The sequence below is a fragment of the Zootermopsis nevadensis genome, unplaced genomic scaffold (genome assembly GCF_977971745.1).
Source record: "Zootermopsis nevadensis isolate Lab colony 2312 unplaced genomic scaffold, Znev_1.0 Znev_ptg000020l, whole genome shotgun sequence".
Classification (NCBI taxonomy): domain Eukaryota; kingdom Metazoa; phylum Arthropoda; class Insecta; order Blattodea; family Termopsidae; genus Zootermopsis; species Zootermopsis nevadensis.
Window position 1 is genome coordinate 4,659,392 of NW_028259152.1, and position 24,915 is coordinate 4,684,306.

At 39.0% G+C, this 24,915-nt stretch overlaps 1 protein-coding gene across 2 annotated transcripts in view; it reads right to left on the minus strand.

Annotated features, from left to right (window-relative positions):
* LOC110831015 (uncharacterized) overlaps positions 1 to 20,255 on the minus strand; it is a 40,942-nt gene extending 20,687 nt beyond the window's left edge. For both annotated transcript variants that reach the window (XR_002543439.2, XM_022066524.2), the window contains exon 1: positions 18,950 to 20,255. Coding sequence is in view for 1 of the 2 variants with exons in the window: in XM_022066524.2 (XP_021922216.1) it covers positions 18,950 to 19,787 (838 nt within the window). In the remaining variant the exon portion in view is untranslated. The remainder of the gene's footprint in view (positions 1 to 18,949) is intronic.
* Between the last annotated feature and the right edge of the window lie 4,660 nt (positions 20,256 to 24,915).

The following is a 24,915-nucleotide window of genomic DNA, read 5'->3' on the forward strand; positions in this document are numbered from 1 at the left end:
TTAGCGCAGGATTGTGTCATTAATGGACTTTGATGTTCTTCTGGCCCTATCAGCTTAGTGCTACTGCCTTTATTTTCCTTTTTCTGATTCTAATTATTTTCTTTACATTTAATACATCCCCAGCTTTTAGTTAAAACTTCATATGCTACGATGCGTTTCAGAAAACACTACTGTTATCTGGTGTTTGCTTTTAACTGGACCTAGCAGTAGCTGTCGCTCGGAGGTTATCATGTTGTTTGTCTTGGGACCAGCTCAGCCACAAAATTTGTTGCCGGTCATTCGCTTCTTCACTTAAGAGTTCGTTGCAGAAAGAAACAGATCAAGTCCATGTCATAGTTAAAATAACATCTGTATGATTTCACAAACATACAGTATGCCACGTGCTTAAATCTATTCCGAATTTTTAACGCATTTAATTTTGAAAACGTAAAGGGTAATTAGAGATGTTGAATATGATTTTAAGTATCCATATACATGTAAGAACATAATTTTCCAGAGTATACATTGCACAGTATGAATAATTAGCATGCACGTGTGTGTCTGTACAATGGTGTAATGCATAAATGGAATATGTGATTCTCATACATCCTCAGTATTGAACGTAGGCAATTCTGTGTCTGTTAGACTGACACCGAATAACGAAGCCTCTTTGTTGATCATATAGTGAGTAATGATACCGTTACGTCTTCTGGGAAACCACAGCTTTAGCTTATAGATTTTACTTGCTGTTTGTCAGCTTAAACGAAGAATGTCGACTGAGGTGAGGGTGTTGAGAACAAAATGCCGTGGGTAATATGTGGACGTAAAAGACGGGTAAGAGGAAAGTAGTGATAATTACGTTCTGAACATCATAACATGTAGGCATGTTTTTGTATTAGCAAATAATATATTTTTTCTGACTTCCTGGTTCTTTAAAAGTGTGTACAGTACGCTGCTTAACGTTTCAAACAGTTGAATGAATGTTTTAAATAAATACTTCTGTGTTATGACGCCGTGTAGATTTCTAAGTAGTTACCAACCTTTTGCTGGGACTTATCGCCAACCTCTTCAGGGTAGATGTAAGCCTAGTCGATTTGTAAGTTATTTTTGGTAGATAAAGGAGTTCCCCTCAGTTTCTCCAGGAAAATATCGGAATATTTCTTTAAGACTGTCCACGACTGCTTGAACCCACAATCTTTCCAACTCATCTTTCGACGGTGTACAAGTTAATTTGGTAACTCTTGGAATCTTAAACAGCGTTTTTAAGTAAACCAATAATCATTCGTACACACATGCACACATATGTACACATAATACTATACAATTTTAAACACTCATAAATACGTATATACACACACATACGTATGTGCATACATATATAATATTTACGTACACGCGCCTCGTACATACGCGCATACGTGCATAAATACAGACAGACGTGAGCACGTGCACCCTTGCTTGTTTGCATGTATATACAGGCTTCTTGTATTCATGGTTTCTTAGAGCGAAACTGTAGGGAACTGGTGAACTGTTACCTAAAGATGGGGTAGTCCGCCAGTCGAAGAGATTCGTACTCAGAATGTGGGCCTGCCTCCAGTGTCGTTGATACTGTGTTCTGACTTCTTGTCCGGTCAAGGACATTGCATTCGTTATCCCCCCAAACGTAAATTCGGCTTCATATATGCGGCCCCATTGGATAGAACAGCCTTCGAGTTCTGTTGCCTCTTCTGTATAGTCTGAAGAGGTGAAGCCTTTACGGGTGTGGAGGGGAGAAATAGATGGCCTTAACAGAACAAATGAGTAGCTCCGCGGTCTAACAGACTCGACATTACGTCATAACGTAAATACACTTCAGTGTCCCTTAACCGTAAGCAGGGTCTTCTGCACTAAAGTTGTGTATTTTGGCGTCCTTGAGTGTCCAATAATAGACGTATTTCACACGACCGAAAGGGTGGAGGTTATTTAAACATTTATCCGCCATTTTGTTATGGAATTCCACCGGATATCGCGAATGGCAAAAGACTAAAAGTCGTTGTCACACAGGCCACTAATAAAGTTTCCAGTGCCTTGATGCAAGACTGAACGTGTGTTTCAGGAACACTTCTCTACATTTATGTTCTTCTTCTTCTTCTTTTGAGAGTCCTGTTGGACACACCACTTTTCGATAATACCTTTGGTTACAACATGAAATCTGAGATTCAACATCTGAACGAAGCTCTTAATGTGTTTGAGTATGCTTATTACAAGACTTGTATTTATCCCATGCTCTCGCTCATCTAACACATTGACGACCCAGAGAAGGGTGGAGGAGTGAGGGTACAAATCATGCTAAGAAAAACACACACAACAAAAGAAGAACACAAAGAGTTTTAATGACTATAGTTCGTCATGTAAGAACCGGCTTCCTGTCCGTGAAAGATTTTATTTGCAATATTTTCTCATGACAGAACGGGACCCATAGACCAGGTGGGGAAATTTTTTTTTAACTTTCAAGCCGTATCGAAGTGATCGTGTACCGGTTAGCTTTACAGGAAAATTTATAAAGCTCAGAAATGTTTAGTACCTATCAATTATTCGCACTAACTGAACGTACTTCATAGATATATGTAAAAATACACAAGAATTTCGTATTTAATTATTCATTTGAACTCTAAATGCATATTTGAAACTCTGATTTGCGCGTTTAAGTTAGTAAGACACCGCAGGGTCAAGGTGGGAGGAACATTGAAAAGGGCACTGGTTTAAAGGATATTAAAAGGATTAATTTGACGCTGAAAATATCTAAAGTCCGTCCCTCAAATCTAAAAGTTTGTGGCGATGGTGCTTTTTTAAAATAAAAAGTTTTCTGCAAGTCTTCCATCGTTTAATAAAATCATAAAATTGCACGACGTTTCGGTGATGGGACTCTTATCTCCGTCTTCAAGTATACCTACTCTGTTGGGCCCAATCGATAGAGATAATCCCTATCTCCGTACAAGGCGAAAAGTGAAAGTCCCGGAATATAAGCCTATCACAACAACGTACATCCGTGTGACGTGAAAAGAGAAACATTCTCCAAAATATTATTATAAAACAAATGTAAAAGTTTGGCCCCTATGATGGAAGTAAAGTACAACCAAAGTCCAGCAAACTAAGACGCCAAAAAACTGACAATGAGTGTAATTGAATAAAATAGGATATTGTTGAAGATCAAATAATCTACAAGGACTGTGGCCTATTATGTTGTTGCATCTCATTAAATATACTACATGTGAAAATTACATTAGCAGTACGAATAAGATTCGTGCATCTTAATGAGATCTCTAAGTTCGGCGCTACGTTCTGTGCCAATATTTTCTACAGTAAGATGTGATAAAATTCAACTTGTTTTCCAAGTAAACTGATGATAGAAACGAATACACGTCAAATCAGAAACTGGTACAACTATCCAGCTGTAAGGCCTACTGCACTTGTGTATAAGAATAATAGATCAAATACAATTTTTGTGCCTTAGAAACTGGACTTTGATTTCACATGACTAATATAGAAACACTCTGTGAAGATTAATTTTCGCAATATTTCAGAGAATTGAAAATAAAATTATTAGTAAAATAATAATGAAATCATTGGTGAATAGGTGCTGTTAAAATATTTTGATAGGCTTTAAGTCGTTTAATAAATGAATAGGAGATTCTTAATTGTCTTCCAGAATAAATATGCAAACGGCCCGTTCCACTTAACGGGGCACAAACAATATTGGCTTCACATCAATCGTATCTTATTCCTTTATCAATGCAACTAATATAATGAAATGGTACGTCGTTCAGTGTGTTCTCAGTCTAAACCCGAGAATGTATTTGTGCATCTCAAGTACATTTTTGTAATATCGTATTGTCCTGTATGGTGAAGAAATATTTACCGACTGAGTTAAATATTTACGTGTTTGCAATTGGGCAGTTAACGAAAATAAGTAATGAACTAATTTGTGAAATAAAATTATTGATTAGCCTAATATGTGAGGCTGTTTCACTAAATGACCAATAAATTTTTACAAATTTTCAATAAATAATCCTGTTTATATTGAGTTATAACATACTTTGTCATTCATTTTACTGACGTAATGTCTTCATACTATTTTCTATGCGGTGTCATTTTCCCCATCTTTTCACGAACTGGCGTCTATTAAGTTACGTGACGTGTATAAAATTTCGTCGACTGTATTCTAGAAAGTAATAATAAATAACCCCTCTCAGTGTGCGCCAGTCATTCGTTTCTTAAAGACCTCGTGGAATCTGCGTTTATTTTTAAGTGTCTCGGAGAGGGAAGACGAGGGAACTAACGAGCGACGTGAGTTTCTCCGTCGTTTCATTTTGCTGTTACTGTGATGGAAACGAATTAATTATTTTAAAATTAACCACTGCTTTCTTGAAGCTACTCGTAACTTACATCGGTTCCCATATAAAATACCGCAGCACAGTAGTGAACACTGTAACCACTTACAATAAATTAACAAGTCTCCCTTTAAATAACTTTACAATGTTTTCTTTGTATAAAACTCGCAAGCATATACAAGTTTCCATAATGCTTCATTTTCATAATCACTTTCCATAAATGAGTTTTATATGTGCGAACCGAAGTTAAACACAAAAGTGAAACAGTCTTTGTCAATATATGTGATTTTATCGGTGTTTGATATTTAATAGTTAGTGAGTTGTTAGTCGAACAAACGAAGTAAATATAAAGAATTAAAAATGGTACTTATGCACACTAAGCACATTAGTAGAGCACCACTATCACATTCTTAAAGGGAAGCAGTTGGAATAACACTGTTGAATTGTTTAGTCTCATTTGCATGTCATGCCTGTCGGCCCGTAAGTTTTACGTCAGAAGCCACTGAATGATATTAGATGAAAACTGTTTTTACAGGTAGACTAGGCTGTATACATTTGAAGTCAAAACTATTATCAACTTTTCACAGTAAATATCTGTTGAAGAATAAATTGATACACGGCATTGCATATAGATTTTAGGGCCTACTACTATCCATGTCATGTTTGGAACATTTATTGATACGACGTACAGGCGACGAAATAAGTTAAATGATTTGTTGTGTTCGCGGCTAACTCGACTGTCTTCGGTTCTTCCAGCAATATAAAAAATAATGTCCACTGTATCATAATATAGTGTATGTAGACTGAGATTTAAAAATTCTGCTTAGTAGCACCCTAGTTATTTTACATTGGCATCTCCTAAGGGAACATCAGTTTTCTTAAAAGAAATAGCTTTTCGTATGAAATGGTGAAATTGCATTAGCTATAGAACTTAATTTTCTGATTTCATATATATTAGGTTAGTTTTAACGAATTACAAAGGGAATTTTAGGGAGTCCAGCCACTGGCCATTTATGTTGCCTGTAATGCAGGTCATACCGCCATGACATTTTAATTTACTGATTATTATAGTATCTTATATTAAGACATTGGGGCCGTTTCCTTTCATATAATTTTCAATCCATTCTTCTGTAACCGTCCTATCATTCGACGCTATGTGGTCTGAGCTACTAACGGCGTCCTAGATTAAACCACAAATAAATCATTATCTCTGTAAACCAAACATGTTAGTAAACATGAACGCTAGTTAGTGGTGCTAGAAGAAAGCATCCGAAAATCCTATGTATTGCAGACTGGCGTAGGCTTGTGTGAGGTTGAACGTATTTGTAGGCCCCCTTTGTTTATAAGCCAAACATTCGCAGTTTGTCTGTTTTCAACAATGTAAGTTGAAATTACCAAAATAAACACTCCAATTTCTTACGAAGCTTCTGTGTTCATAATTCTAGTGGGACTGTCTTGGAAAACACCCACTTGCAAGGCCAAAAATGACATAAGATGATATGATGAGCCATCCCTCATGGCTCGGAGTGGCCTATCTTCCTATCTCCGCGATATTTGGAGCCCCAGGCTTCGATGCTCTTATGAGGCACTGCGGCGACCAGTCTGTGTGTGTCCGCAGCGCAAGGTACTTCGCCGGAGAGAGAGAGAGAGAGAGAGAGAGAGAGAGAGAGAGAGAGCGATCTTGAAGACAAATTTTCCCGCCTGTTGTTCGATAGGTTTAATCTCATTTTTTCTCTTGTATATGTCGAAAGTTGCTGGTCGGTATCCCAGCCGGAAGCCTGAGCAGAGTGAATTTTGTTTGACTGTTGGTTTCGTTGTTTGACCATCCTGTATGTTATTTTTCTAATTTATACTTTTAATATATTTTGATTATTTTGATTTTAACCTCTGTAATCCTATGGCCGTACCACCTCCTGGTTTCTGGGTGTTATTTCAATCTAATGTCACGATCGCCGATAGGGTGCAATCATTAAAAAGAATTTTAGGAGCAAGGTTTTTGTATTTGTGGTTTTGAATATTCGAATTATGTTAGCTGGTAGTGGAAGTCAATAAACATTTTACGAAATTACGCAACGCTAAATACATTTGCCTCCTGCTGTTCACGACTTTCCAGCTTACAGTTTCCCATAAAATAAACATGGCGGCTGCAGTAAGCCGAGATAAGAGGAAATGAAAGACCTAACTCTCGACCTTCGCATTAAATGAAATTAGGCCTGTGGATAAAGCAGTTGTAAAAGAACTTTGCTGTTGAGAAGCGATTAAAATTCAAAGCTGTTCATTAGTCTGTGCGTATTAAAACACAAGCAAGTCTCCTATAAACACGGCTGCAGCTTCCAAATGGCACTGAGACAGAAGTGCAGTAAACTGTGGCTTCAGTAACTGACTTCACTTGCATTTCGGATTTAATAAAGCTTAAAACATTATGTGGAGAATACTAATTATGAAGTTCGCAGATACGAAATTGTCCCCAGCCTATGTTGCTGCTGTTTCTCTTTCAGGTCGAAATTAGTTCTTCAGAACGTCGTTCAAATATCATCAATTGGACAAATTGTATGACGGCAGAAATATATTTTTATAGTCCTTACAATAAAAAGTATTGAAAATTATTCATCGCCCAGATTTAAATTAAACAAGATTCTTTGGACTGAGACCTACAAACTGAAGATTGTACCCTATGGAGTAAGTTCATATGAGAACAGAGACAGATTCCTGTCTCCGAAACGTCGCTTTTATTACAAATAAGACTATGGATAATGTCCAGTAAGTTTATTTTAAAAACATGCAATCAACAGAAACCTTGATGTTCACCTGTGCAAACTTATTTATGTGTTTTTCTGGACTACTTTTTGTAGTGCTCTTCTACTGGAGACATAAAAATACTTCAGCGATAAAATATTCCTACAGTCTTGTTATTCAGAGAGTCCCAAGAGATTTCGCATATGTCTGCTGATGTGTGCTATTGACTTTAGGTTCCCGATTTGTCAGATGATCCCATGGGATACAGAAGTGATGGCAGTCAAATGTTCTGCTTGAACTAACGGATCACAAGTAACAACTCCAAATCACTTCCCTCAAATCTTGCATCAGGTACGCACTGGTGGACTTCATTCGTGTTTCACATATCTGATCATGTGGTATGATATGTCGGCCCGTGATGGAAGAAAGTTCCCACAATTCAGTCCCAAAGAGATCAGGTTCCAGCCATGAAGTTTGTTTTCCTAAAGAAGTATACTTGTCCCTTAGATGTGGATAAACCAAACAAAGTAACAAGCTTCCATAAGCACAGTCGCCGAGAAGCCAATGAGCTTGTACACTCAGCCAGTCGATAAATTTTGTCTTGAACCAGATCAGCCAAATCCATACCCTCCAAACCTAATCCCGAAGCATCAAATTTTAATAAGCCTAGATATTGCTAGTGGTCTCTTTTCTCCAAGTTTCAATGCAGAATTCTGTACGCATTTATCATCCCCACCGTACATGTTACATATCATCATATTTATCGTGATATGATAGCCCTTAGAGTATCTAATGAAGAGTAAACATTTCTCGTTATGCAGTTTTTTTCACTCCTTGTATAAATTCATCACCCATAAGTCCAAATGCTGACCTAAGCGACCTGTTATAAATCGTTAATCTGTGTTCTTCTCTCAGTGCGAGAAACCAAATTTCACACCCGGTCAGAGAAGCGGGTACAATTATGGATTTGCGTCTTTTAATCTCTGCGTCATTAAAGAGTAGAGAATTTAGGATTTTGAGCTGCTTGGCAGGAAGCAGCAGTCGAAATGTTATTAAAACCATGCGTCAGATACGAGGATAAATGTGCTGTGGCCTGCAGACTGATTTTATACCTGATCTGGGAAATTTTACTTTTCTTATTTCTTTTATTTTTAGTTTTCGCGCAATATATTTAATGAATTTTTTCATATATATAGATTGTGGTCTTCCGGGTTTTTGCGAAGTGTAGCCTCGTGGATGCACAGAGACGTTTCGGAGGATCGTACTTCCGTATTATCACAAGACTATTTGTGCATTGTAAGATCTGAAGTTCTCACAGCGACGGGTATGAAGACAGCTGTCTTCTAGAGCAGTGATATTTAACCTGGGGTACGCGTACCCCCGGGGGTACGCGAAGACATTTAGGGGGTACGTGAAATAAAAAAATATTATTTTATGATAAACACTGAATAATCAGTAATGTAATTTATTTAATTTATTTTAGATGTAGATTATATACTATGTATAACTTGAATTATACGCCTACAACTTTGGGGGTACAAAGTTGAAGAGAAATTATATTTGGGGGTACAAAAGTTGAAGATAAATTATATTTGGGGGTATGCGAACAAAAACGTTTGAATACCACTGTTCTAGAGTGTTATGACCGGTAGTTTTGTAGAAGTTTAACGACGTTTTAGAGGTTCTCGCGATGGCCCTGATCACAGAGGCAGCAAACGCCTCTGAAAGGTCTGTACAATTCTAACACTCTACACGGTGAGACAGGCCAGAAGAACGCCATCCTCATTGTCTACAGAAACACTACGTTAACATTTGAATTTATTGACTCATTTATTACCCATAATTATGGTACAAATTTTCATTTGGCACTTATTAAGTGTTCGGTTTCATTTTATTTAAATTTGCTAATTTGTACTACCACAATTTTGTGTCACTTTTCTGTAAACACACATCACGCTAAACTCTGAATTCTATTCCAAATTCTCCCGATTTATCCTTCTGCAGATTTGTTAGATACCGTTCTTAAATTCATATCTTTATTTGCCTACATACTTGTGGGTTATTTAATGACTGTCTATCAACTACAGCGATATGCAGCAATTGGAGAAACTAAGGAATTCTTGTCCTTGGTTTTTCGCGGCTAGATTTTCATGTATAACCTCGGATTATGAATATTTTGTGTTAATCAAAGTATTGGGGAACACTGCCACATTAGAAATGTAAACTTTGGTTACCAAAATATGTTCGACACGACTCTCACTCGAAAGTCATTGAAATTAAAGAATGATTGTTCAAGGAAAATGGAAAGGAACTTGAACATAAGTGGTCAGTAATTTCAAGTTATTATCAAGGCGCTTGCCAGAAATGATACTACTGTCTAAATCTTAATAACATTGTTACAACAAATATTTTAACCGTGCAGGCGCAGTGGCCACGCGGTCTGAGTTATGCACCCCGTGCGCCTGCCCACTGCGACCGTGGGTTCGAGTCCCACTCAAGGCATGGATGTTTGTCCGCTTCTTTATGTGTTTGTATACGTAGAAGCCTGGTAGATAGAGCTGATCACTCATGCAAGGAGTTTTACCAAAGTTCCAAAAAAATAGATCAATCATAAAATCTCCAAAACAGGTGAAAACGCAAACCCTGCAAATGCGGGACAAATGCGAATGAAGGAAAAAACAACAAATATTTTAACCGTATACTCTCTGCATACAAATCAGACGCGCCAGTGTGACAACAGTTAGGTCGACGTCTCTCATTTTTACTTGGACAGAAACATACTGCGAACCTAAAAAGTTTAAAATCACAATTATTTCATTTAGTGCATAAAAGACGGCCAGCGATTTTATTGGTGTAAGATCTGAGGTTTTCACAGCGGTAAGTGTGAAGATTTGAATCGCCCTGATGTATGATGAGGCAGTATGACCTCTGAAACGTTGGTAAACATCGACCATACTGCACAGCGCAATAACCCAGAAGACAGAAATCTTTAATTTTATTGGTAGTTTCCCGAAAACGGTAATTAAACGAGCATTTCACAGAGGTATACGGTTTCTTCATAAACATGTACTCGTAAGGATAACTGGAGAGTTATTGCTCTTTTCAGACATTAATTTCGTTATAACAGGAAATACTGTTTTTGATTTTTGATGCACAGTCTAAATAGAAGTACTTCAAGTACAGTTCGCGAGAGTCAATTATACTTGTGATTCAGGTAACCCGATAGGCGAATGATGATCTGCGCATGAGTAAATTAACTAATCCTGAGTGGAAAACATCGATAAAATTAATTTTCTCACATGTGTTTCTTTGTTTCCGCTGTTCGTTTTATCAATATTAATTAATTTTGTTATTATTATAATTTTTTAATAGTTCTAGTCTACATAAATTCAGATGTCCCGGGTAGTGCGAATTCCTTCCATCCCGATTGATTAACTCTACTGTTTTCCTCCGTCTCTCCAGGCAAATCTGAGATTCTTAACTAAGGCCACGACCGAGACAATTCCTCTGTTAATAATCGAGAACTTTAAAGTTGTTGCCTAGTTTAACTTTGCAGTTGAGAAACTGTCTTGAAATAAACGAACACTCAAACTTTCGCGGTCCTCGAGTTGAAAGACACTCACTGGCCTCATTTAGATCTGTTAAATTAGACTTAATAGTGTTCCTCAAACTCAGCGAGGAGTTCTGACATACGATAGATCCATCACATAGCAGCTGTGGTTCTTTCATCGTAACATTATTAAATAATTTTTCATATAATTTCGAAGGACTTATGAATATAGGCTACAAAACCTTATTTTTCAGCTGTCAGTTTTATAATACAAATTACCGATTAATGGATGTTAGGAAAGGAGTAAATTACTCTAGGAAAAGCTGAGCCGACCCTTTAAACAGAGGATGAAGGTGTACTTATGAAAAGATAACATCATCGGTGCAAGCCCGCATCGTGGAACTTAACAGTTTCCTCCCTAACATATATACGACGCAGTAAAATTGTAGGCTAATTCTAGATGTACCCCTAATACTGTAGTTGGTCTGTGTTCGTGATTGTAGTTTGTTGAGCGAAAATATAATAGGTATATAGAGTAAAAACACAGACACACTGTTAGATCCTTGTAAGAAAATTGGTCTGGAATGAAATAGGTCTATGTCTCCTCACTACAATTCGGAAGTAAAACTAAAATATACAGCTAATAGGCAAGTGTTGGTTCGTTGGTCATAATTTTTGGAAACGTAACTTAGCTTTAGCTCTTTAATAAGAGATTTGTTCATTGATACTTCCCTACGTATCTTCTTATTAATCTTTTGATTATCAAAACGAACGAGCCAATTTCAATCTAATGTAGGCTATAAACGTTCCACGAGATTTAACGTTGTTTTCTTTCTTTATTCTCTGCTGAAATAATTGTTTTTCGGAAACTGATCGCTGCCAGAACAACGTAGATTTAGAGGACCTTGACTTTGTATTACAAACTGGTCATATAATGCAATGTATAGCTAACTTTGTATTTTGAAATGTAGGATCTGTGTTGATTCGTTGATTGGCGATCATTTTTAAAACAATTAGTTTTACCCATTATAACCACAAATGTGTCTGTTCAAGGACTCGAAAGTCGTACAAGGACCAAAATAAACATGTAATAATATGTGTTCGCTGTTTTGTATTTACCGCCATTCTTGTCATAATGTGTTAGCTACTAAATCCTTCGAAAATGCCACAAAGTTCAAATATTTGTGAACAACACATGTCCAAATAAAACAAAAAAGTCATTCATGAAAAAGTGAAGACATATTAAATTCGGAAAATGCTTGCCACCAATCTGTTTGAAACATTTAATAGAGTATGTTAATCCTATAAGCACCCCTGAAAATTCGGCCTGTTTGTACCAGACTATAAAGCACAACAAAGCACGAGACAGCCATCTTCACACAAATATTGTTGTCAACACTTCGTGTCAAACATCATCAATCTATTTTCTTTCTTCAGGCTCAGAAATCAAGCTCCACAGTGTCATGGAGGCTACGCCAACGTGTGAGGCGTTCGGAATGCACTTGCCGTTCAGCGTAGGATATTGAAGATGACTGTAGGATGTTGCGCAGTGTAATTTGGTAGAAACCGATTGGCCGATAGGTCATAGGTGCTAACTAACTGTACTTCCATCATCAGAGAAATAATCGCTCTGATGATGGAGGTAGTAAGCACTTCCGAAACATTGGCTTGTTCCTGTGGTACCAAACGGTGCGACAACCCAGGAAACAATCACCTCAAAGTTGTTTGTTTTGACACACGAAGGACGAAAGCTTTGCAACAAGAACTGTTGCCCACCCATTCGCATTTATTACACGTGTCATCGCACGAGCTGTTAATGGTAAATCTGAATGGGAGAGTGAGGCATCACGGTTTGGTTCGAAACTGGTATTTAAAGAAAATTAAAAGTGAAGTTTAAAAAACAACTCGTGTGCAAGCGTAGTTTAATAAAAACGGAAAATTATAAACTGATATTTTAACATAATTATAGCTTAGGTAGTTTACAACCTTTGTTGCGATGAGAGTGGAGGTGAAACAGGATGGGAACTCGGAGTGATCGTGCCTTCTCCTCAGTTTCGCCTTAACAACGAACACTTCCGCATTAGTGTCCTACCGCGAGACTGTCGACGCTGTACAGAATCTCATTACTCCGCTCGTAATTTCCTTGTTTAATCGGATCGCTTCGATAATACTGATAGTTATACATGGCTATAGGGATTAAATGCAAAGCAGTAATTATTATATCAACAGTTTAGACCGATTCACATACTGTAGGTCTGACATTACAGAACCGACTAAGTTCTCTTAAAATATCACCAGTTCATGCTCTGACACAGCAGAAGCAAACATGTTGATGTCACTAAGCAATGCGATTTAATGTATCTAATAGCTGTTAAGCACCAGATGTTTTAAAATAACAGTGCTAACGAAACTCATTAGATAAGAACGTGGCTAATAAGGCAGAGTGAGCACTGATGGTCTTCTGCAAGAATTAAAATGCTTTCGAAAATGTAATCTACAGCAATAGCAAACTCAACTAACTCTATGGAGCTACTCACTTTCTAAGAAACTAATACTCCCTCAACTGGTTAAGAAATTGTCCGTCTTTCGCGGAACCAGGATGTTCCTTTTCCGGCCTCAAAATATTCCGCCAGCCAGTTGAGAACAGTTAGACCTCTTAGTCTTTCCTTCGTGTTTTAGTATTATAATTTCTCTTCGCTCACATCTCATTCTCCTTGATTTGGTAATGCTTGTAGCATGAAGCTCCTGTGGATTGTGGTCTTCTGGGTCGTGACAGCGTGTGTTCTTGCAGGTGGTTACCAACATTGTGGAGGAACGTTTGTAAGCAACTACTTATAGATGAGACTACACGACGTCACGAGCCTGAAGACCACAATCGATATCTTCACCGCCATGAGAACAGCAGGTCTCAGATACTGAGCTCCTCATTTTGCAGTTGTGCCCAGCATTCTTCTATACATTCTGATAAGTGAAACTGTTCTTTTGTACTTTGTCCATCGTGTAAAGTACAAAATTCGAAAATGAACGAAGTACGAAACGCAACATCGTCGGAAACCTTCCGGCTCCAAACATTTCGTTAATTTTCCTATACTAAAGTTTTGGTGTAATAATTACTGCATTACATTTAATAATCAGGTTCCCAGGAATTTTTACCTTTTAATGTACGTATAAGTAACCTTAATGACGTTGCTGAGGCGCCTGCCCTGCGGATAAGTGGGCGAGCCACAGTTTTAATTCCAGCAACACCAGAGCGCACTGCAGGTAAATATGCCTGTGTTTTCGTTCACACTGCCTCTAGCTTCCTTTTTATCTCATAGTATGAATGCCCAGCTGTGAGAAGTAGCAAATCTATTAGGGGGACTTGTTGCCTAACAGAGTACAGCAAGGTTATGGGGTTATAACCTCACTTTCCTCACTTTGCTCAGACATAAACGCGTCCGGACAGTACAGCAGGTCACTTACACGGAAGCCTGAAAATACATGCGCCTTAGCTTCACGCCCCGTATTTTTTAGTTCAACATTTCTACTTCCTACCGAAATTTGTTTTTCTTTCATCCCTTCTTACTCTCGTCGTTCTTCCTTATATTCAGTTATAATTCATCACTTTCTTTCTTCCCGCGTTTGTCCATTTCATCCATTATTTCTTCCTTTAATCCTTTACTGACGTCCCCCTTTATTACTTACTTTTATCCTGTTTCCCTTTTAATCTTCCATTCTCTCTGTGTTTCCGTTTCCATCAACCTATTTTCTCGATATCACGACTCACGGTTCTTGAACCCCATTTACGAAGTAAGTTAGCCATCACTCGAGTTTTGCAACGAATTAGCTGTCACTAACGGACAACTGTCTGACTAACGGTTAAGAAGGAATAATGTGTCAGAGTTAAGTGTAATTATAATTATTGCACCTTGTTGTACAGCCATGTGTCTGTAACATCAGAACAACATCCGACGTTTTCTTGCAAATAACTCGAAGCAAAGCAATATCCTGTCAGTCATACATTGCTCGAAAATAAGAACAAAATAACTATTACACGCAACTTGTCATATAAAATGTGTCATGCAATGTCGTATTTCAAAACCTGAAGGGATCAGATCAGTTGTAAAACCTACAAGTAAAGAGAAGAATAAGTGGATCTTAAAGAAACAGGACTTGAGAGTCTAAACTGGATTAATTTGAAGATGGCTGTCTTCTGGGGTGTAGCTCTTTGTAGTCTTGCAGAAATTTACTGACGTTCATAGGAGCGTGCTACCGGCATCATCAGGGCGATTTATAAGATGAGTGCCGCTACGATTTAAAAGTATACTATTTTAATATTTCTAATATGTTGTATTATGTTATATATCGATAGTTTTGGCAGTGTGCTGCGTTCAAAGTTTTCAATTCATACAACGGGATATAACCACTTAAAATATGTTTATAGTATTATTGTTCTTCTTGTGTATCACCTCAGTACAAATCCGTGCTTCTTTATCAGCTGGAAGAGTTGTCATGTGGCTGTAGTAATATCGTGGAAACACGTCTTGTAAGACACGCCCATTCATATGTTACACAGTAATGTATTCAAATCATTATTAAAATGTCTCTGGCTTCGACTAGAGAAACCATTACAGCGTTCCTGGTTCGCCGGTAGCATATCGAAAGGCCTTAGAAACGATTCCCAAGCCGATTGTTTATAATTATATTTTCTTAGTAATTCCTTAAAGTATGACAATCGATAACCGTGTTTCTATTGAACATCACAAATTTATTGATATAATGCAATCACCTGCAGTCCGCTACAGCATCTGCAAGGGATACGAGGGGAGGAAGTTGATTAGCAGAAATCACATTTTCTGCAGACATTAAAGGTCAGCTTTGGTTAGAATATTAGTTCGTTCATCAGTAAACATAATTTCAGGCCTTTATCATAATCCACCCCTCGCAACCATACCTACTCGTATCGTCCCAATTATTCAGGGTGGTGGGGTGATTGAACCAGGAAACAGCCTCTAGGTAGTTTAGATACAGTGTGTATCCAAACAGAGGATGATGCCTTCCAACCAATGTGTCTTCGGGACTTTGTTCCAGCCACCCAGAGAGGCTGAAAACTGCTTCATCAAGGCTCGACCTGCCGTGTGGACAGATCTCGAAACGCTAGAATAGCCTACTCAAACTAAATTTGAGTCTAGAAGAACATCGTTAAAGGCTGTACTGACATCTTCTGTCTTGTGAATATTGTGAACTGATGATGCCGACTTATGGAGGGAAAACATAAACAGAGTTAAGAAATTCTATTAGACGTAAAATATTACAAAATATCAGGCTCTCATGGCAGTGAGTATGAAGATGACTGTCTTTCGAGATTTTGCGACGTACTGTCTCATAGAAATTTACCGACGTTTCTACTAGACTACATGCCGCAACGACTTCTTGGTAGTAAGGAAGTTGGTCTAGAAACAATTCGCACCACAATGAAGAATATATTTATATTATTAAATTAACCTACTTAATAATGAGAACGACAGCAAGAAATGTGAATTATAATCACGGAGAAGTTAGGAGAATATTAAAATCTGGGAAAATCTGCTACTCTTCAGTTCTGAATCGTTACCTTATCGACTCTTATCCAAAAACCTATCGACTGTAGTAGTATTATACCATAAATTGGTGTTAAAACCCAGTACTCTGTTGTATAATATGGACGTGAAATTTGGTGTCTTTTATAAGGGAAGACCTCGGATTGAGAACAGATGGCAAAGTAAACCTAATTATAAGATTATTTAGACGTAAGAGAGGCAGAAACAGATAAAAGGGATAAAATTACATAGGAATCAGAAGCCTCATGATTTATTCTTTTCACCTAACAGAATATTACGATGGAGATCAGAACATGGGGAAATGGGGTATATAAAACTGTGGTAGGAAAACCTGAAAGAAAGCGATAACCTACATGATCTAAAGATAAACAGAAGGTTAACATTTAAATGAATCTGAAGGAAATATCTGAAAGTGTGAATATTATTTAACTGACTAAAAAAGGGGTCCATTACCAGGTAATTGTGAGCAAGATACTGAACCTGAAGAAAAAGTGAGTGATTTCTTAGCTGTGCGAAGTACTGTCAGCTATCCAAGAGTGAATTTCGTCCATGGAGATTAAACATTACGGACAAAAGTACAGCAACGAAGACGTTCCGTATCGGAGACTTACAAACAAACGAACACAGCTTAGATTCAGTCCTTTCGTGAAGGATAATAGCCCACTTACCAGTGCAGAAATATGACGAAGCTAATAAACAAAACATACAATTTTCTGTCGTCTTACGAAATGGTTAGCGTATAATTTCGGTACAGAGTAGGCCTATTGTGAAGTGGCGGTAACTGATTTTTCCGTAAATGCATCTGCTATGTAATGCACAAGTCGTTTAACGCTGTAACGTGCCCTTCATATGCGTAGATCCATATATAACCGAGCTTTTATTGTAAATTAAAACACAATTAGGCCTACATCAGAATGTCCAAACATTTCTGGAAGAAAATTATGTTGTCTGTGCAAATTGAAAGTCAGACGTACCGTTACATATTTCATGAACTGTTGAACCGTTCCACGGTGTTCTGCACGGGTTTTTGAAGAGATGTAAAATTAGAGTATTCTAGTAAGCCTAGTTTTTATTCAGTCGCTTAAGCACGATTTGTTAGTGTCTCGTCCTGTGTTAAGAAGCTGATAAGAGATCAGAGCATAGTACACCAAAGACATTTTTGTTTAATACTACCGTATTACAGAAATTAACTTCAGAATAGTCGGTCTAATGTTAGAATTAGGCAAATGTAATTTTAGATTATCGACTGTTTTAATTACAACAGCACTACGATAATGTTATTCCGTACGTTTGTTCAGTATTTCATAGGATTTTGACTTCGTCTTCGGGTGAGTACAGACATAGTAGCCTTGATAGGCCTGTACAGCAGCCTGCTGTTTTCCCCGAACACCTCCACCCAAGGCCCATTCAATAAACGTAAGTTTGGAATTTAACCTTGAGAAACTAGCCCATATAGTATATGTTAAAGTCTACATAACACTGAGTCTATTAAATAATTATAAATTACAGACTTAAAATAGGCCTAATTAATGAGACTAATTATGCACTTTTAGGAAAGAATACGCCTACTGTAGAACTTATACTGACAGCTTTTGTACTTTGTCCATCATAACTTTTCCGTACTTCCATCTTCAGGTGAGGAGTGCTTACTCAGGGGAGTCTCAATTATTGGTCCAGATGGGAGCAGATCTAGCTCCAAAAATATATTGATCTGTTTGCAGAATACAGGATGATTGACAAAATTCCAAAACCATTCAATACTAACAATAATAAACGATCGTCAGTATCCTTTAAAATTGTTTTGCTTTTACGCTGATAAAAATAAGAGATAGCCCTGCAGGTTAAGACGCTCCACGATGGAGTAAATTAGCCTGATTGTATATGTCATAATACCTGAGTTATCTTTAATTTGCTTCAATATAAAACACGTGTTTTAGAATAGTCCAAAGTACTAATAATCGAAAGCTTATAGCCCAACTGTGAACCTCCCTGTCCACACTTATAAAGTAGTTCACAGGTCACGATGTGGAATCTTTACACTAGTTGGACTCTGGTAGGGTCAAGGTGATACTCCATAGGTGCCAAGTAATTCCTGTGACGTGCATTCGAGAACTGCCCTGTTCGAATTTCGGCCGGTAGGCAACGACCGATTCGTTACGGACCCCAAAATCATTGAATGCTATAATTTTCTCGTAGCCTATCATTCGAAGCTGAACATTCGCTGAAGTTGACAGAAATGTAGCATTGTTAAATAACTTAGAATTATACATTTAATACAGGTGTACCAATGTTCACCTACTAAATAATGATGACGGTTACACAAATACAGTTCTAAAAAATACGTAACTCATTTGATGTTCACGTTAGTGAAGTGTCCGGCTATTTTTAATACTCAGTCTGTCTCCATGCTTTTTAAAGTAAAGTAGCCCACCTAGGTGAGATTTTGGGTTCTCACGGCGGCAAGCGTGAAGTTGGATGTCTTCTGTCTTCGCCCTGATGATGAGGGCAGAAGGCAGATCTGTAACATCGGTAAACTTATACCAGAATACCCTGCGCAACAACGTAGAAGACATCCATCTTCTAGCCTACATGATTCCGTATTTCAGAATAATAACATTTCGAAGCTTAACGAAACGCATAGGCATATTAAAAATAGGCTACTGAACCTGCGAGTGGTTTGGTTACTGCCCGCTTTTCGCAGTGCAGTCGACGACCGACTGCACCGTCCTTCTCACCTGGCGAGCCTCCTAATCCTGCCACTGCAAAGGCTGCAGCCGCCGCCGCTGGTCCCGGGAACATGGAACCAGGGTAGTGTCCCACCAGCGTGGACGCGGCCCAGGAGTTGTGGTGGTGCTGTGGGGCGTGGTGGTGGTGTTGGAGGCCGGCCGAGTACGCGGCCGCCGCGGCAGCAAGGGCCGAGAAAGGAGTCGGTCTGACCGGAGTCACCATGCCGGCACCGGGACCATGCCCGCCCGCTAGCATGAACCTCGCGGACAGCATATCCGCCGAGCCGCCTCCCTGATGCATCGGCGGTGGTGTTACCGGGGTCGGCGTGCTGACGGGGGAATTGGAGTCCCTGAGAACTTCAACGTCAACAGCACTTCCTTGTTCGGACTCATCGTCATTCAGTTCATCGTCCGAGGAAGTCAGGGGGTTCTCAGACTGATAAGGGGTGGACGATTCTAGGGGTGGCGATTGTGAAGATAGGAACGACGGGGATGCCCTGTGTCGCGGTGACGGTCGGGTGTCCGCTAACAGAGCCGCTACGCTGAAACTGATGTGGCTGGTTCTTGAGCTGGTGGTTTGGTGTTGCTGATGATTCGCTGGTGTTGCTTGGGGTGGCAGCTGAGCGCTGGCCTTCACTGTTCCACCGGCTGTAGCCATGGCATTCGTTTCTTCGCCGGACTCCAGCTGCATCATAGAGTCTATCTTGACGGTAGCAGCCGAGGGTATGCCCCCTCCACCACCCGTGGCCGTCCCGACGCTGTTGGTTTTGTCTTTAGATGCAGAGAGTTGGTGATGGTGGCTCAGTTTCAACACGGTCATGCTAACTGCGGGGGATTCCTCAAGCATGGAGCAGTCGAAAAAAAAAAATCTCAGTTTCCTTCGTTTAATTCAAAGAATGGTCTGTGCAACTTGCCATTGTCTCGGTGGGGCAGTGGCAACCGCGAAGCTTTCCATAGCAAGTACGACAATCCATTCACACAATTGTCTCACCTAGAACACTGCACTCATGTTTGAATATTATTACTCCAAATTACTTCTTCACCGTTTACACCTAACCTAATTATGCATTATGAAGAGACGTGAACGCACATTTGCTCAGTCACCGAAATTTATTTTTCCCCCGTCGGGGTGGGGGTTATCGCGTTGCAACCCCTTTCTCCTCTCCCAAACGGTAGCAGAGAACCTACGCACCCTTCCCTGGAGAGGCCGAAACCAGTACTGTCGGAGGGACCGGGTCTCTGGCTACGGGTCCGGTCGAGCAAGCGAGACGCAGCGCCGTGAGCGAGACAAAGCTGGGGGCGGACTCAGTGGGCGGAGCCTCCCGCTAACAAACCCCGCCCCTCAAATTCACTTCGTTTTTAATGAAATTGACTCTTTAGAAGACGGTTTTACAGCCAATAGGGAGTCGACGGATTGTGTCCATGACGTCACAAAACATCCCCTTTCCCGATTTCTGTCTCGCTTTTTTATCATTATTGGGTTTTTGTTCTTTCTCGTTCTGTCGCTGCCCCATCCTATCCCATCCGCTCTTGTTAACTTGTTTGATAAATTACATATGGCCGTGGTGAAGTGGGTTCATTGTTACATCTGTGTAAATCGTTTATTTATGGTTCAATTATGTAATGTATTGTTGTGGCTGTTGTGACCTCAGGCAGTAACAGCTCTATTACGATGTACAAAGTACAAAGGGCATAGGCCTATTGTTATTACAGTCGATATGTGGACATCGATATGAAGACTCGTGTCACTGAGATTTATTTAAACCCGCAAAAACTGCTGCCAACCTCAAATATGGAACACAACAGTCTTTTCTGAATTATATTTGGCTTCATCACGTCACTGAGTTTGTGTCTCCCCATAAGCAGAAGTCAAAGTACATTTGTAAACGTTGTGGTATGAGACTAGCGCAGTGTTTACGTAACTTAAGAGGAAAAATTTACTATGTAGGCCGCATTAACTACTAACATGTCTTCGAACTCTCGTTGTCAGCTGTCTGACAGAAACAATTTTCTCTTAAGATCTTCGAGTTGAAATCTCTTAGTAAGACGCTAATGTGGCCTGCAGGTTTGATCGAACCAGGTTATACATTCCATCTCCTCAGCTGCAGATTCAGAACAATAACAGTTACTTCAGTTGTCTTTCAGTAGCCTATTATATACAAGCCTACAGGATGTAGGCCTGCCATTTAAAACGCAAACCTAACCTCACAATCGCACACTGCGGAACAGCATAAGTAGATCCACCCCACCCTCCAGCCTTCGTCCAGACACTCGAGTTAAGATTGGTTTCGTTGCTAGGTCGCTGATTACGAAGGTTGCGCAAAGTTTATGCAAGTGAGATATTAATCGGCAGCCGACAAATCTGTGTCATATTCACACTGTAAGGACTCATGTAGTCGCTAATAGCGGTAGCCAAACTTTACGTTTGTCTTGTAGTTTTTAGAATATTATTCACATAGCCTCTACCAGAGCTTCTCAGACTTTTTGTAATTCACGGACCTATAAACAGATGACGTGAGATGGTATAAGGAAAAATTATAACTTTCTGGTACATGACAGATGACCTATAGGTCTATATGAAATTTGTTATTATGATGTAGTAAATTACAGACTAGGCATGTGGAATTGTTAGAATAATAGTAGCCTCTTAAATACTACAATTTGCTTTTTTCATAATTATAAATAGGCCTACACCTCGTTATTGGCGAGTGCCTTGGATGCTTGTTTATTTATGGTCTGGCCCACTCCTCTTAACAAAATTCTGTCCGTGCTTGTGACTCAGTCTAACTACCAAGGAGAGATGAGAGCCACAGATAAGTAGAATTGTTTATTGAAGAACAAAGCTCAGGGTGCCAAGTTTATGTAAGCTTCCACCTCTTGTTAGTTGGTATTTCAGAACACATTTATTATTCATTATCGGTAAATGGGAAATGTTCTTTTACCTGAATACCACCCACTGATCATCATAGTTCGGCGTGATGTCTCCGCGCTCTTGATTCAGATTGTGTAATAATGTTGCACCGCTTGAAATTAAATTATTCGAATACACAATTAAAAGCAACGACATGGAATCAGTTCTCTGAAACACTTAGGGGAGCCCAGGATAGAACGGAGAACTTAATCTTTGGTGGCATGTGGAAGGGATAATAACAAAGACAAACACATGGAGGAACCTTGTATGGATTTATTTTCTATTTGAAATTTATAATGAGTTATTAGTTTAGTTCTAAGAGTTATAGTTTTTTAAAAAAATATTAATTTCTTTACAAGAATGTAACTTGCCCAATTTTGACCCTTACCCGGGGCAAGAGGGGGGTATGGTTGATATATGTTTGAAAAGTTGTAAGAAGACATAGATTATGTAATAAGTATGACGTGGGATGTAAAAATGATTTAGTATACAATGAAAAATTTCGAAACTTTACGCATTTCAAATCTACTTAGGCCTAACACAGACGGCACACATGTGAACCTCTTCATCATCGTGACTATCAACACTTGCACATGAGTTATGGGCCCGTTTCTAGCAAGACTAATGCCGGATCCACCCTTCAATAGACTGCGAATAGACATCGCCAAATTACAGGCACTTGTCATTTGATCGTCTTCTCTGGGTACCCCATTCTGCCCCACTCCATCCTGCCGCGAGTATATTCTTTCAAATTAGAATTGTCCCAACAAAAATAACATAATGAAATAAATAAAAATATTGTGTTTAAGACTTTCAAGAAAACACCTTGTAACATGCATCATTCAACTAAGTGGATATGAATAATGAATAGGTCTTACCTTCACCGGAATTTGAGAAAAATTTGTAAAATGTAGGATCAAAATTCAGCATGGGTGATTATTTCAGAAACTGTAAGCACAAAATGGCGCTGACTGACATGACATAACCCTGTGCTGTATGATAATGATACTTCACCCGGTCCCGATAGATCGCAACGCATTGCAGACGAAATAAAGCTGATACCCTGTTCTGCTCCGTGGCCCCGTTCTGCCCTGGGATCCCCTAATTAGGAAATTAGTCCTATTTTTTTACATGCTTTTCATATTTTACATAAAATGAACGCATATACTCCGCATGTTACATCTCCCAAACCACTTAATGAATTTCTATTAAATTTACCATGATGCCAAATGAAACAAGTGCAGTGAATACTAAAATACTAATATTGATTATTCTTATCAAAAATATATCCTATTTTTCACCAGTGCTGTGTGGGAATGCAAGCTGAAATGTTCCAAAATCCATTTGTTTGGCCAATGAAATAATATTTCCAAGCAAACTAGCTGCACGTAACGTTCCATGGTCTGAGAGATTGCTTGATTCAGTAATTTCGAGTATAGTGGGCCGAACACCGGCTGTTCCGCCTGAGGTTTTTCGTAGTTTTCTTTATCCCCCCCCCCCAAAAAAAAATGTTTTAAAATATCCCTCAGTCCCTTCTATCAAATATATCCTATACATTCAATCAATCATCCTATCATTCAGGTGATCGAACGTAGCAGCCGAATGGGCTGCTTCATACTCAGAGTGTTCTCATTTCATATCTCGGCCCGAAGATAGATAATTGTGGCTGAGAATGTTCGTGGTTTTCTTCAGCCCTTCTAGGAATATTCCAGGATATTACCTCAAATTAAGCCACCTTCTCTTCCATCCACATCCTTCACGATTCATTGTTCTTTCTGAAATTATACACTATACAGAATATTCTGAGCTACTGATAAAGTTGATAAACAAATGAACAAAAACAAAATAATATCATTCGAATTTTAACAGCCTAAACTGTTGAGGAATCGCTGCGGAGTAACTGAGTTATCAATCAATAAAACAATCGATCAATTAGCGTTCATATTCACCCGCCATTATGCAAAGACATACGAATGAGAGATAACCGGAATACACACATGCATTTTTTTTGCAAATTCTGAATTATCAACGAAAGATTACTTATGTTTTCTTCCTTAGGAAAGTTCAGTTTCAAACTGCACATGTCAGGAGGTCTTAATACCTTAATCAAGTAACTGAAGTCTATATCAGCACGTTATAGGGCGCTGTGAAAGCGTACAAAATACGTCCGCAGGAGGACATTGGTTTCAATCATGGTCTAGTTTAAATACTGTTTTCACTTCGTGTTGTTCTACATTATCCGAAGAGTTATATAATATAAAATATAAATTCCCAAATTTATTTAGTTTTGTGAGCTTTCTGAACAATTTACATCATTTTTTGATTTTTTGAAAAATTTGAAATTTTCTTTTTCAAAATTCTCCACATCCGTTACCTGCTAGAACCGATGTCTGTCGGACACGATCTCTGATGCACAAGTTCTCCGACGGACAAGTCTCTACCGGACTCGCTCCCTACACTAACCGGTCCTTGTATGACCCGGTATATGACGGGCCGTCTCTCCAAAGACATAGTCCGGCAGAGACCGGGTGATGAAGAGGCCGTGTCTTGCAGTCTGTGCGAGGCAGAGTCCGGGTCTAGCAGAGACCGGGTGTGGCAGGAGAGAGACTAGCAGAGACGGGGTTTGGTGGTGATCGGATGGAGAAAATTCTGAAAAATTTCAAAATTTTCGAAAAATAAAAAATGCTGGATGCTGTCTAAAAAGCATACAAAAACAAAAATTTTCAAAATTCTTAAAAAAAATAAGTTAAAAATTCCCAATTTTTTTAGTTTTGTGCGTTTTTAGACAATTTTCAGCGTTTTGCATTTTTTCAAAACTTTGGAAATTTGACATTTTCTTCAAAAATCTCCTCATCTGATAGAACCGGTGACTGCCAGACACGGTCTGACTCACACTCTCTGACGGACGCTGTCTATGCTGGACTCGGGCTCTCCACGACCCGGTCTGTGTATGACCGTCTCTGCCGTGTCGTCTCTGCAAACACCTAGACCGGCAGAGACCGGGTAATTCAGTGAATGCGTCAGGCCGAGAGCTGGTGACGCAGAGTTCGTGTCTTGCAGAGTC